The sequence below is a fragment of the Cyrtonyx montezumae genome, unplaced genomic scaffold (assembly GCF_038088225.1).
Source record: "Cyrtonyx montezumae isolate F1298 unplaced genomic scaffold, pur_monq_1.0 scaffold_5, whole genome shotgun sequence".
NCBI classification, from domain to species: domain Eukaryota; kingdom Metazoa; phylum Chordata; class Aves; order Galliformes; family Odontophoridae; genus Cyrtonyx; species Cyrtonyx montezumae.
The window spans coordinates 13,374,581-13,389,102 of record NW_027072056.1 but is presented as its reverse complement, the minus strand read 5'-3'; the positions used below and the strand labels follow the sequence as shown (position 1 = coordinate 13,389,102).

The 14,522-nt window shown below is 42.6% G+C and overlaps 1 protein-coding gene across 4 annotated transcripts in view; it reads left to right on the top strand.

The window, feature by feature from the left end:
* The window catches only part of TP63 (tumor protein p63), a 93,230-nt gene that overhangs the window by 30,168 nt on the left and 48,540 nt on the right, over positions 1 to 14,522 (top strand). The window contains exon 1 of one of the 4 annotated variants that reach the window (XM_065748504.1): positions 235 to 393. The exons of the other annotated variants lie outside the window; for them this stretch is intronic. Coding sequence (XP_065604576.1) covers positions 352 to 393 — 42 coding nt within the window. The 5' untranslated portion in view covers positions 235 to 351. Of the gene's footprint in view, positions 1 to 234; positions 394 to 14,522 lie in introns of those variants that run through there. 4 annotated transcript variants of the gene reach the window in all.

Here is a 14,522-nt window from a genome sequence, read left to right as displayed (position 1 = left end):
TTCCTCCCCTCTGTGTCATTCCCCCTCCTTCCCTTTGCTTTTTAGAGATTGGTGATAAGGAATTCTAACTACTTAATGAGCTGGGAGAGGCCTCTCTCCATTGGAGTGGAGGACTCCAGGTGGCACTTTGACAGATTGGACAGGTAAGGCAGGAGAGCCCCACCTCCTCCTCCTTGCCTATAGTTAGGTATATAAGGGAAACTTAAATTATGCAGAGAGGCACACTCTGAGTCCTGTTATCTTCCAAGTAGCATCACATATTTTTCAGGGTCTTCAAGGGGGTGGGAGGTGTTTGTCAAAATCCTGGAGCCAGAAGAAAGAACAGCAGCATTGATCAATTTGACTGCTAACATGTTGTACCTGGAAAACAATGCCCAGTCCCAGTATAGCGAGGTAAGGAATCCTAGGTTTGAGCTGTAATATCTGTAATATATTTTATTTTTAGAGAAATCGTGCAATTTCTTCACCCCTGTGGTCCCGACATTAGGCATGCAATATGCATTTATTTTTCTGAAACTTTGTGCCTTCCAAATGGCAAGTGGAGTTTGCTGAGCAATTTATTGGAATGAGAATGAACTCTGAGCCTTTACATTTGGGACAGCAAATGTCTTTTGGGAGCCTTGATCAACCAAATGTTTATTTTTAAATATATTTATATAGTTTTTTGCATTGGTAAAGCAAGGCAAAGTAGTCATTTACTGCGTGCATAGAGCTTGCATTCCCGTAGCAGTATGAGCAGTGTCTGTGTTGAGAACATTATAACTCATTAACCAGTCCTTTTATTGCCAAAATCACTGCTCATTGTTAAAAATGGATAACGTTTGGGATATAAACCAAAAATTCATTAATTCCTTTCTTTGTTACGCTTTTAAGCAATGTGCATAGAGCTTCTGTGCTGCAGGAGTTGCGTTAGCGTCCACCCCAATAGCTTTCACATAGTGCTGTTAATACTTTGAAGCAGCAGCGAGACATTTTATACAGGTTATCCATAAACGCTTTGTGTGAGGGTAAATTCTCACACAATGGATGCGACTTTTTGCACTGCATGGGTGCAAGTGGGACGCGAACTTCAGGTACAGACTTTTTTGTTTGTTTTTTACCCAACTTAGATCGGTGTTTTTGTAAGGTGGAAGCTGAGTGAATTGCCACATGCTGTGCAAATCTTTGAGGAAGCTACCTGGGGTTGAGGCAGATCTAACAACAATATTGGTTTACATTCCAGTGGAGACAGCAGCTGTGTTGACACTCGTCAGAATGGCGATGCAGCAAAATCTTCTGTGTGTGCGTGTGTATTCCTGGTGAAAATGCTGCAAGCGGAGGGCATGGGGTGTGGGACCTGCAGCGGACAGAAGCTCAGCCACTTGGAAAAGAAAACAAAATAGGAATTGCACGGTGGAGAGCGCAGATAGGGGATGTGATAGCTGGCGAGGAAAAGCCTGTTAAATGTACACTTGGGGCTCGCACACCTGGGATGGTGGTTTGCAACTCAGATAAACTGAAACCTGTGTGTTTTCTAGGTCCCCTGTATTTCAGGGTGTGCAAACACACGGTATGCTCTCGTGCCCAGAAGACACTAATGTGGTGACTTTTTTTTTTCCACTCAAGTTAATTATAAACTCTTAAATGGGGAGAGAGCACTTCTTGGCGTGTTTGCTTGGCATTATTTGTCTCCTGCTATCTGATCAACTTTCGCTGAATAGCAGCGGTGGGGCTGTGGAGTCCCCACGGTTGACTTGCTGGGCTCATCTGTCAAGAAGCGATGCGCTCGAGCGTTCGTGCTCCGCTTAAATGCCGCTCGCCGCAGTGGCAAGGGGAGGCTTGTAAAAGGCTTTAACTCTCTTGTATTCTTTTTTTCTCCTTCTTACATTTGAACTTGATGCTCTGGCTTTGTTCATTCAGTGAAGTGTTGAACGCTGTGGAAAGAAAATGCGATTAGCGCTGACTTGGCTTTATTACTGATGTAACAGCCTTTTTAGCAACCCTCTGTGAGTGAGATGGAGACCTGTGAACTCCCGGTGAGAATGTGTCCTGATGAACCTTGCTCGTCCCAAGCTTGAAAAGAAGATGTGGGCTTTGGCAGAAATTAAAAAGGAAAAAATAAAATAAAAATACCTTTAGCTAGCAGTTTGGATGTAGGAGAGTTTGTTTGCTGAAATCAGACTTTAAAATGGAGAACAATTGACTCCCCTCCCACTGAAGCATATTTCCTTTCGTCTCTTCCACACTTCTGTGCCTGGGATGCTCACTGCCTTCCAGCACTGTCTCCTTATGGGTGCTTTCCTCTGCCCGCTCTGCCCTGCAGCCTGAGCCTTGCGTAAGGCCTGGCCAGGCCTGCACGGTCAGGATGGCAAGCTCTCAGTGTGGCCTGCGGCCCTGCGAGGTCTGTGCCTGCGAGCGTGGTGTCAAATGCCACAGTGAGATGGGGAGTTGCTTCTAAGCAGGCAAAATTTGGTTAAGGGAAGTTGAGAGCAAGGTTCGAGGAGTCAGTTGCAGGCCAAAAGGCTGGAGGTGGAACCTGCCCCAAGCTTTTTTTGCCATTTAATGCAATCTAGCAGTTGATCTGGGTTGATTGTGAGAGCAATTGAGCTCTCTGTTGGCAGAGTGCTGGACTTGGTAGCTCTGGGGATTCTTATGTTGGAGTAGATGGGAAAAGGTGGGATATGTGGCATGGTTGGAATCTAACAGGATGATGAAATGGTAGTGAACAGTAATCTTTTGGTCTTGGATAGCTCTCCTTCCTTGTTTTTCTATCTGGCAATTCTAGGTATTGTACAGAAATTCCTTCAATGGAATATGCCCCAAATGGGATGCACTTGTAAACTGGCCCTGTTTCATGAAGAGGGTCTTATGAGATGTTCAAGTATCATTAAGATGTGGTACTGAGGGACATGGCTTAGTGGGCAATATTGGTTGTAGTTAGAAAGTTCAACTAGGAAAAGACCTCTAGGATTACCAACGTTAATGATTTTATGTATAAATCTGCCCAATCTTATCTGCCTTTCCTGGGTGCTGAAAAGGGAGGTTGACAGCAGGAGAGAGATCCCGTTGGGGACTGATTCTTTTGGGGTTTGACTGAGATTATGATGTAGAGAGCTTAATGTGTTTGCTGAAATCAAATTAAAGCATTGCCAAAAGAATAAACATAACTTATTCAAACACTGATAAGAAGTGTGCTGTGAATTTTGATCATCTCCTTCTTCCCCAAGATCTTCCTGCTCTCCTGTGGGAGAGAAGCAAATTAAAGAATCTTTTTCCGTTAAGATTTTTATCATAGCTTTGGGAGGGGAATAGGGAAATGAGTTTTCTACAAAACCTTTAAAGTCTCTAGTGCTCCCTGTTATAGCATTTTGGTAACGTTCCTTCATACTGAAAGTCTAAAAGTCCATAGTGCTATTGCTGTGAATATCTTTGATTCAGGGTAACCTGTTACGAAGAATGGATCTCATATAGAGTATGTATAAAAATAAAAACTTGACCTAATAGTTGAAATGCATGTGTTTGACCTGTAGTGCCCTGGGTGTGAGTATTCCTTCTGCAGGAACAGCCAGGTGGGTCCGTGGGGTGGCCTGGAAAAATGTCCCAGAGGAGCTGGGCCACCTCTGTGAGGCATGACAAAGGGTCACTGGTGTGGGATATTGCTTTAGCAAATATTAGTTTCAGGTTAAGAACTTTAGAAATTGAGATGTAGCTGGCTTTTGAGTATTAACTGCTTCAGTGTATGCTAAAAGTGTGGTTGGAGTTTCACCACCCTTGCTGTCTGAACTTGGCTGTTAACCACCTGACAGGACAAAGCTGTGGCCCCTCTGGTGTTGCTTTCCTTGACTGATTGTCAGATATGACGCTGATCACCTCTGTTCTGCCTCACCCAGCTCCATGGCCCTTGGCCAAACTTAGGGTAAAGGAAGGAATTTTGGGGGGAAGGCCACCTGGTCATCATTCCCAGAGGAACCATTATCCTCCCTTTTTCCCGCTGCTGAAGGGGGTACTGGGGAGAAAGATTTCCCTGTCTTTTGCTCCCTCATCCTATTCTGCAGATGAATGTGCTTGGAAGATACTATATGATGTCTAATTCTCAGGGTATATGTGGGCTAAGCCTGTCTCTTTACTCCTCCTGTTTGTGAAGATGTCTTGGTGTTCTGCTGCCTCTAATTAGGAAGACATTCCCTCCCCATGCTTGGGAGGGAACTTCTTTCTGAGCAGTGAAGGGCTCAGGTAGGGACACTTTCCCTTTCAGTGGTTTCTGAATATTGAAACAATATTAACATCCTGCATGTTTGGGTGCAGGCCCACATTATGAGCAAGAAATGAGGGGCACTGAGGATTGTGTTCTTGTCAGCTGGACATTGACAAAGATGCTTCTTATCTATTCAGCCCTCATTTTTTGCTGTAATTGCTCTTAAAGAGCTAAGTTTTTGTCATATGATGTCTTCTGTGCAGGCTTGTGAGATGTGTAGCCCATCTGCAGACTGCAGAGATCATCTGTGGGGATGCAGAGACCCTTTTCCTCTGAGAGGTTTTAAAACCTCAGTTGCAAAGCATTACCCTACAATAGAAAAGCTGAAGCATACTTGTATGTAACTTAACTTTTTGGAGAGTTGAAGTGGTTGATTTTCCAGTGAGGAAATGATGCGGTCTAGAAGTCTCAGAAAGCTGAGATGCTACTTGCCACGTGCTCCCATCTCCCTCCCAGATAAAACACAGAGGAAACACAGAGAGGGGCAGAAGCTGAATCTGTCTCACACAAGGGTCTAATCACTTGCTATTAGAGTAGATTTGTCATGTCACAGGTCATCTTCTGTTTTGTAATATATACATAAAAGCTAGGGTGATAGCAGCACTGATAGTGGAACTAACGTGATTCTGTGTAGGGTAGTGAATTGGGGTTGTTACTTGGAAAAAATCCTCCTAGCTTGAGGCAGAGGGTCTGGACTGGCTCTCCACAGTCATAGGCTGTGGGTATAGCTCAGAAATAAATGATTGTCAGCTGCATGTGAGTGGAATAATTGAATAAGATTGTTCTTTAATAGAAATTAAGCCCAACGATGTTCTGTCTGTGCAGCTTTAACTTCTGAGTGTGCTGTGTGATACATCTGCAGAAATTAGGGTAGTCTGTGTGCAAACAGTTATTGCTCAGTAACACATACTGTGGTTTGCACAGTAATGCAGTCATACTGGATGTCAGATTGTAAAATGGAGATGCAATTTCTAATCCTCAGTGCTTAAAATGAGGATGAGGATAGGGGCATGATATTTTTGCAGTTGGCAAATTATTGGTTTCCTAATAATATAAACTGGTATTCCATATGAAAAATATAAAGTAGCAGCCATTGAAGAGAGGGTGCTTTTCTTCTTGAATTGGTGGTTGTAAATGATGGTCTCTTTTTTTTTTTTTTTAACTTGTTAGGTTTGCTTGTTTGTTTGTTTTGTCACCAACATCTGAATTCTCTGAATTTCTTCCAGCACAAGCCCAGCAATTTTACTGTCCTACTGCATGGCTTCCTTAGGAGTGCAGCTTCTTTCTTTTCACTTTGTCTTTTTAAATTTAGTAAGTAATGGTTTTAAGTCAAGTGAAGTTGCTCAGGGATGGGAGTTAGAAGAAAAGCATAGAGAAACTACAAAAGGAAGCTTTGTCTGCCTCTCAGATGTGTTTCTGCCCATCTGGTGGCAGCCTTATGATTGCATCTGCCAAGTTGTGCCTAGCAGAAGAATTTTTCCAGTCATGGCCCTGTTTTACATGTTTCAGGAGCACTGCAAGTTCCATGGCATCCAAAACAAGAAAGCCATGGATGTGGCATTTGAGAGGGTGACTCCTGTAAACGGTGTGCATTGTGCTTGCCTTCCTCTGGAAGATGTTGGCCATAGCCAGTGGAGAAACTTCTTATTTCATTATCATGAAGGGCTGAATAAAAGTGGGTGTTGCCTGGCTCAAGGCAAATTTTAAGTTCTATTTACAAAATGTTCCCACTGAAAAATCTGGAAACGCTTCAGAAAGGAACTCTTGCACCGATGGATTTGTGCTAGACACTATTAAGCCCTGTTATTTTTCTGGCACTGCCTCCAACGCTTCTTGAGAATGTGCAGAGTAGGCAATAAAATGAGTGCAACTCTTTTAAAGGAAGGTTGCATAAATCATCTGAAAGGAGAGTAGCTTCTCATATACCAGCAGTAACGCTCCACTTCAGCCTCTCTAGTGAAGAAGTGAGCTCAAACTTTTTGTGTGGCTTGGCCTGGATTAGTGTCAAGTCACTTCTGGTATCAAATGGAATTAAGAGGAAAAACATTATTTTCCAAGAGTGTCAAAGTTTAGCTTTTTTGTTTGTTTGTTTCAGTTGCACCCATTTTCTAGATTCTTTGCCATCAGCTTGCAGTGCTTTGCAACTAAGGCTGTGATCTTTAGTAATTCTTCCACCTGTAGTTAGGGATTTGAGTGGATCTGTCCAAATGAGTCAACTTGCCATTCTTCAGAAATATTCTGATCTGTGTTGTTTGCTTGTATTATTTAATAACTTCTGAGGAATATTCCAGTCTTAACTCTCCCATGTGGAGCTTCTCATCAGAGCTTTGCTTTGCTCTGAGACAATGTGCCTGTCTGAGGGAGCAGAGAGTAGCTTTTCAATCTAGATATCCATAGGATGAAGATTTAGTAGGGTAGCACAAGCCAAGTAACATCCTATGTATTTTGGCAGAAAGTTACTGAGAAGAAAGTACAGTGAAATGTAGGGTTGAACTTGTTCTTATTACTAGCCTGGCTCCTGCAGAAGTCCTGATTTTCTTCTGAATATAAGATAACCTTTTCCAGGTTTAGCTTACCTGCTTGCAATTACCTTGTGCAAGGGGAAAATAGAGCAGCGTGGGATTAAAACAATTGTAGTTTTACTTAAGGCTTATGATACTGGGGGGAAAAAAAATATTGTTCATGAATGTTAGGATAAGGCAAGCTTTAGTTCTTTGGTGTCGGTGAAGTGACACTGAATCATCTTTGGGACCTTGAGTCTAAATTTTTTTGTTGTACTTAGTGACCAGTGTTACAAGCTCCCTCATACATAGGGTGCAAGCAGTAAGAAAAGCATGGAACGTTTCTTGTTTTTTTAATTGTTCCAGGTTTGAGCGATTTGGGAGTTGATCCAAGAGTACTCAGTGATATCTTGTATTTTTGGCAAATCCCCTGCTGCTGTTGTTTCACCTGGAGCCTTAATGGCACGACTGTGTTTTAACCAGGATAAGCATGTTAATATCTAGAATAGATGGCTCAAGGTGTGATGTGTTTCTGAGGTTGTGCCCAGTCGTCCGCTCTGTTTGGAAGTGGACCCAAGCAACAAGGCTGAGCATGCTTGAAAATTAATGCATAGATTGGAGCCCAGCAGTCTCCTGGGATTGATTCCAGAGTTTGGATCCGGATTAAACTTTCCCCCAAGGACTTTGGGAAGTGGTATACAAGGGGGCCTGGTGAAATTTGGGATGAGTCCAACTTCCTCAAGATGGCAAGAAGATGAATGTTTTTACCAAGGGCAAGAGAGTGGGAGGAAACGCCCAGTTTAGGGAGAAATATTTTATGGTGGGGTAGTGTCTGGGAATGAAAGGGATGGATTGTGTCTCGGTAGATATGAATCTTTCAGTTTTAATCCACATCTAGGAAGTAAATACAAAGACTCTAGCCGACTTCTGGGAACAGGGAGAGTGGAGGAGGTGCAGTGCTAGGCTTCTTGGTCATGGTGCTTAGGGGGAAATCCCTGTAGTGCAGAGCTGGAGTCCAGCTACATAAGGCATAATGCATAGGACTGATGTGTTGCCTCAGGAGCTGGTTTGAGCAGAACTATAGGAACTTTCTCAATGTGTGTATTAGTATGCTGTCAATAAGTGTCAAGTTGGCCAGTGGATGAAACTTGAATCAGTTAAACTTGCTTGGTTTTTATTTTTTAGGTAACCTTGTGAATTGGTTGTAAATCAGAAAATACCTTTTTGGGAGTGCAGTTGCTCAAAGTAAAGAATAAAATTCTGTCAGGCTGCTCTGCAGAGTTCAGGTTGTACAAATTTAAGTTGTTACTGAAATAATGAGTAACCTCTGCAAGCCCTTACTGTGATTTCTTGCACCACAGTTCTACTGTGTTTTATCATTGCTCCTTAAGGAGCACTGACAATGACTGAGGAGATTAAGTCAACGGGTGAATTTCCTTTAACTCTCTTTCAGCAGCAGATAAGCATGCAAGAAATTCTTGAAGAGGAAACTAGAAAATACACTGGGTATGCTCGATCTAAAATTATTAGTCATTTTGCAAGCAGGAAACTACTAGTTGAATATTAGAGTGAGAAAACTGCCTTTGTTGGGTCACTGTGCTCTGTCTGAAAGTAACTGAATATTCAGTTTGGAGGAGTAACGACTTAAATATGAATGGAAACTGATGGGCATGCTGTCACTCAGAAATCTAGAACCCCTTTCTGCATTTTGCTACTGAAACTGCACGCAGCTGGGGTGACCACAAATAGCTAACTGCAAGGTATTTCTAGCTAACTTGCTTGTTGCAGAAGCATTCGCTAAAATAATGGAAACTGGTGTGGAAAAGTTCTCGTCGTCTTGCTGACATGAGTGGTTTGGTACTGAGCAACAAGTCTATCAGCTTTTCAGTTCAGTGTCTCAAAGGTAGATCTCCAAACCTGTGCCTTGCCCTAAGTGCTTGTGGCACCATTTGTTTTAGTGTGTACTGAAGTCAGCGAGGGAAATACTGGAAACTGACTGTGTTATTAGACAGTGGAGGGTCCATAACAGGGAGCTTCATGGTAATGTCATTTAAATGGTTGGGAAAATATTCTTGAGGGTTACCAGGCTGACGGAGTGAAGGCACTGTGGAAGAAGCTCAGCCTCTGTGTGACCTTCATGGGTACATGCGTGCATGCTCGCCTCATTCTCAAAGACTGGTTTCTGGGGTGTTCTGGTTTTGTGTACCACTATACTGAACCCCAACAGATCCTTAGGTTCATGTGATCCCAGCTTGGTGCAGGATAGGAACTGCTTTAATATATCAGATAAAGCCTTATGTAGGAAGGCAAAGCCTTGCTTCCTCTTGTTCTCTGCATTTGGGGCATAATCAGGATTTGGCAGCCAGTCCCCTCAACTCCTCACTCAGTCTTGACAGCCTCTCAGTCACTGGTGCTGCTTGGATTATTGGGGTGTCAGGGTTTTTGAGAATGCCACTTGTGTGTTCTGTCCTTTTTTGGACAGATGAAATGGCCAAATAACATAGAAAATCCAGTAGATGTTCCTTTAGATGTTCCTTTTAATCTCTGGGGACTCTCGTGCCACAGTATAACCCTTTTTCTTTGCTTGCTCTAACTTGTTTTAATTTGCCCTTTGCCCTCCTATAACTCTTACTGAATTCTTATATTCTGTAGCTGCACCACGCTTCAAAGAGTGGGTGTGGGGGTTTGTGTGGTTTCTTTGGCTTTTTTTAACTGTTGGATTTATTTAACTTGCAGATGATCTGAATTTCTTGATCTGGCTAAAATGCTACCAAGCTGGAGCGTTCTACCTTGCTGGCTGAAAGCTGATGCGCTTTGGTTTTATTTAGCAAAACGATAAATTTGGGAGTTAACTTCAATTCCTGGTACTATTCTGACCCCGATTACTCATTGTCCTTGTGCCCTATGGCCATACTTTGGTTAGTGTCCGCTGCCTTTCAGTGTGGATGACACACAGATATCCTGTCCAGCCTAATGCTGCCCTCTCAGCACAATAAAATGCTGCATGTCTGAAATGACTGATAACCATCGATGATTACCACCCAGTTAAGAGTTCAAGAAGCAAGGCAGCTTTAATCAGCTACTGAAGTCTTCCTATCCAGCTCACCCACCCCCAATTTAGAATTTTAATCTGTTTGCCTGATATTTAAAGCTCGCCTTTTTTCTTTGATCTGACTTTCAGCCTTACTTACAAATCCGACACATGGCATTTCTGCCGAGTTGTGGTCCTACAATCATTCAACCACTGAAATTAGGCAAAAAAAAAAAAGTGCCTTGCTTTTTCTGTTTTTCCTGTTGTAGGTCTTTTGTCTTCAGTTATGTTTACATCTCTTGGGAGCACAAGGGGTGCCTTTCCAAATAGTCTGTACTTTCTGGCTCTTCAGATCTTTGTTGACATTATGTTGTCCAGCTGGTAATAGGAGAACACAGGGAAGCTCTTGGTCTCTGTTTTAGCCTTAGGAAGCCAAGTGTTTTGGGTTATAAATCAGTTTGCTTTAAAATCACGGAGTTCTCATGTCCCATTTTGTCTGGCATGTTATGGTATTTCTTCCTCCTCTGATTATATATTTTCTATTATCTGCCAAATAGATTGCTGAGCACAAACTGACTAAAGAAATGACTCTGTATGTATTCAAAGAGGTGGATTTGGGGCTTTTTTTTCTATTTTAATCTAGCTACATTTTCAAAATAACTAAGCATTGCATAGATGCTCTAATGAAAGTCTGCATGAAATGGTTTGTTCAGCGATGAAATTGGTTTCTGTGCAAGGAGGATTTTTTCTAGACCTCAATTTGAGATCTTTTTTTTTCCTCTGTTAAAAGCCTAAAATACAACTGTTAGGAATTCAGTAGTATTTTTATACACATTGAAAAACAGTTAAAATACTTAGGAAAGATACCTAGACTTAATGTTTGTGTGAAGTGGGATGCACTGTCATTCTGATAATCCTTGAGTTAGATGAGCTCTTCTACCTGAACCTGTGGCAGGTGGTGGGAGCCAGGAATTACAGGCATTCCTGCTTTGGGCTGTGCTTGTTTTAAAAGACACCCTGCTTCTGGCTGAAAAATATTTCTTACTGAGCTAAAGTAAATGAATTAACCAAGGGGCAAAACTCAAAGTTTAGTTAAAAAGGAAAACAATTACAGCTGGGGGGGAACAAGAGGACTCCAAAGCTTACAGCCCTTTGGGCAGTCAGAAACTTAACCTTATGTTGTATTTCATGGGCCTGAGTTATTTTCTAAGCTTAACAATACCTGCTTTTTTTGGTCTTCAACTCATATGAGAAGTTCTGCTGCAGTTAACAGAGCTGTCTGAATAGAAATGTTTGCTGGTTGCAGTTTGCTGAGTATGGCCCTTATAGTTGTGCTGTGTGTGTACCTAAGGCGTACGGATGTTGTGTGACATGTGCAACAGAATAGCCAATTCCAGTGAAAAGCAACCAGACCTCTGTAAATGGCCCAGTAAATCCCAAATATAATCCTCTAAGCAAAACAGGAGATGGTGCAGAAATAGTTGTGCTCCCTGCTTTACAGGTGGGATTGACTAGCTTTAGCAGAACTAAAGGTTTAACATCTCCTCAGCTTAAAGAGCCAAGATGGGGCTCTTTTAGTCCAGTGGATCCCATTGTGCTGGAAGCCTGTAATGCTGCTTGGACGTGAAGTGATCACTTCTTTTGGTGATATAAGCAGTAAAATTCAAGTCTGTTTGATGTGATGTAGTGCTAGAGGCCATGACCTATGGTAATCAGAACATAGGTTCCCATGCATTAAAGCTCATATCTTGGTTAAGTGTGATACCTTTGGTTGAACCAAAGGTATTTGCTCGCTCACTTTTCACACTGAGTACAAGATGCACATTATCATTTTATCTGAGAGTTTCCAAACATTTGATGTATTCAGCTGTACTGATAGTCAGGAAGGAAACCTCTTCAAAATAGACTCACTGGATTTGTTTCTACTTCAGAAGCAGACCTAGGGGAGCATAGAGTCTGTGTGACCTGCTGCCGGCATCGTGAGTCTCAGCAGGCATCTGGGCCTGAGCTGCTGTTGCAGTGACTTTACGTTCCTTCTTCATGGCCACGAGGGGACCAGAATGATGTCCAAACTGAGTATGTTCTTCCTGAAAGATGTGCAGTCCTGAGCTCTTTCACAGATCTTGATGCATCAGGCCTTCCACTGGTTCAGAAGGTTTTTTGGTTGTTTTTTTTTTTTTTTTTTTTTTTTAGTTTTTCTTTCTTGATGGGAAAAGAGGCTAGAGATTGAAAACCTCTCATTGTGATGAGTTAAATATCTCTTTCAGCTCCAGCACTGATCTTAGCTGAGAGGCATGGGTGGAACCCTTAATTTCTTGGCACTTCTTTGTAATGGCACAAGCACTTTGCCTACATCGGGTGTTGTATCAACTGCCTTCTGAGCAACTGACAAAGCTGCACAGTTCTGCACTCAGCAATATGTTGATTAATAATTATGATAGAAGCACTTCAAGTGCTTCATTTCCACCTACTAAGCCTTTCTTTGGGAAGGTCTGAAAAATGCAGTTGATGTAAATCTATCTTGATAAGCCTGAGGAGTCTCTAATATTTTGGATAGGCATCAAGCACTCTGGAAACCATTTATCCTGCTGCTTCTAGAAGATCTGTTCTCTGTCAGGAATCTGAATCTGAAATATCACTGTAAGCTGCAGCTGGAAGCCTTGATGCATCAGTTGTGACACAGTTAAGGACAAAGCACTGGAGTAGCAAAATGCCTTGCCAAGTCTTTTGCTAACATGTGTGGAAGTTGGCTATATTGATTTCATAATCTCGTGTCTTTGGAGAATAAGCAGCAGTGGTGGTGTTTTACTTTCTCAGTAGCTGGACAATGCTCTTAAGCCATCTAGATACCATGGCTAAAAATGAAGAATTGTCAGCCTATGTGTGTTCCTATGGTGATGTGGTGAAGGGTTTTGACAGGCAGGAATATAGCCATCAAGGTTTTCTACGTGTGAAGCTGTTGACTTTTCCTTTTTTTCCTTTGTTTCAAGTGGGAAAATACCAAAACTGAGATTGATAACTGGGTAGTTAGTTAATAGCTGAAAATGTGGTTTTGGTTGTGCTTTTTTTTGGTGTGAAGTCTCCTTGTAAAGCTCTTCACTTGTGTGACTTCCTTCATTCTTTAGTAGTGGGAGGATCTTGTTGCAGATGCATCTCGTGGCTTTATTTTTTAATGTTATTGGGTTTTAAAGTGAGCTACAACCAATAATACTGGGAGCACTCATCCTGCAGAGAAGGTTCTCAGTTCAGCTGAGCTGAGGAACCTTTCTGGGGACACCAGCTCTGCCTGGTGCAGTGCAGCATTTGCATTGCCCTCTTGTGGCAGGTGCCCAGTGCAGCTGGGATTGGAATTAAAGAATTTTGCAGTTTTCAGTCTGTTTTTTTTAATTCAACGGCATCTCCAAAGAAACTGTGGCTTTGCTTATCCAGAAGCTGAGAAAAGATGAGAAATGAAAGCAGAGCTGATGGAATGTAGGAAGTGAAACATACAGCTCAAGATACATTACTCAAATGATGTTCCGAGAAACACAATCTAGGATATAATTGCATGTCTCTAATTATTTGCAGTTAAACTTGCCTGAAGGTTTTGCAGTGCCACCCTGGTTATTAATAATTTCAGAAACTTGGTGGGGGGGAACAAAATAGAGAACAAAGGCTCAAGAACTCGATAATCTGTGCTTTTAGCTCTGTGTGCTCAACTTTTCCAACCAGTTATCACTGTTGGTTTGCCAGGCATCATTACTGGGACTAGATCCTGCAGTCACTTCAAACAGCCCTATACCAGTACCAGAGTACTGTCCAAATTCTAGGCCACCAACGTGGGCAAGAGTTTATTTATTATAAATTAATCATAGTTGTCATTCTTTCAGTGAATGGGAGGCTATGTGTGCTTAAATATATACCCAGCAGACTCCCCTGGAGGGTGATGCCATGCAGCTGTGCCCATCACCCTTAATGTCTTTGTTCTCTCCAGTGCTCACCGGCCTCAGCTTTGCTGGGCTGAAGCTGTTTTATTGCAGCAGGAGCTGCTGCACGGGTGGATTCCAGCGTGTGCCATCCCGGGCCTGCTGCCCCTCTAATTGTTGTGTTGTCAGAAGGCGTGTGCCTCTGAAAGCCTTATCTGATTCCTCCAGGGGCCTTTCATACAATTCAGATGTTGACCCCTTGAGCACACACAACTCGCACTGCAGCCTCAGGGCATAGCTGGGAGGTTTAGTGCAAAGCCAGTGACTTGCTTTGTCACCGGCTGGAGCACCTGTCCGGGGAGGGGATGAGGGGCCGGGGAAGGTGAAAAGCTGGTGGGACTCGGAGGGGAGAAGGGAAGGCTAACAGCTGCTTGTGTCAGCACTGGGATAAATGCAAGGAGATTAATAGTTATTTAAAGAGCAAATGGGGACATGGCATTCAGCTGTGGCATGTGAGCATATAAATGTGATGGAATGGCTGCTCCGCTGGTAACATTTAGACAGATGGTTCCTGGACTGAGTGGAATGAAAAGGATCTTTGATTCTCATAAGGATATCTTTAAAATTTAATGGAGTACTTATTATTTTTTAAGTTGATGTCCAGGCAGCACCCTCAGCATTTCCTGACAGTGCTGTCTTGTTAACGCTGGTTGGCCATTTGGTCATCTTTCCCCACAGTCTTGAGTAGCCTGGGATTAGGAGGATCAGTCTTTAAGTGAAAGCTAAAACACTCTTGTTTTGCTGTCTGTCTGAGCTGGTGTAGGAGACTGTTTTCATCACAGTCACCTTTT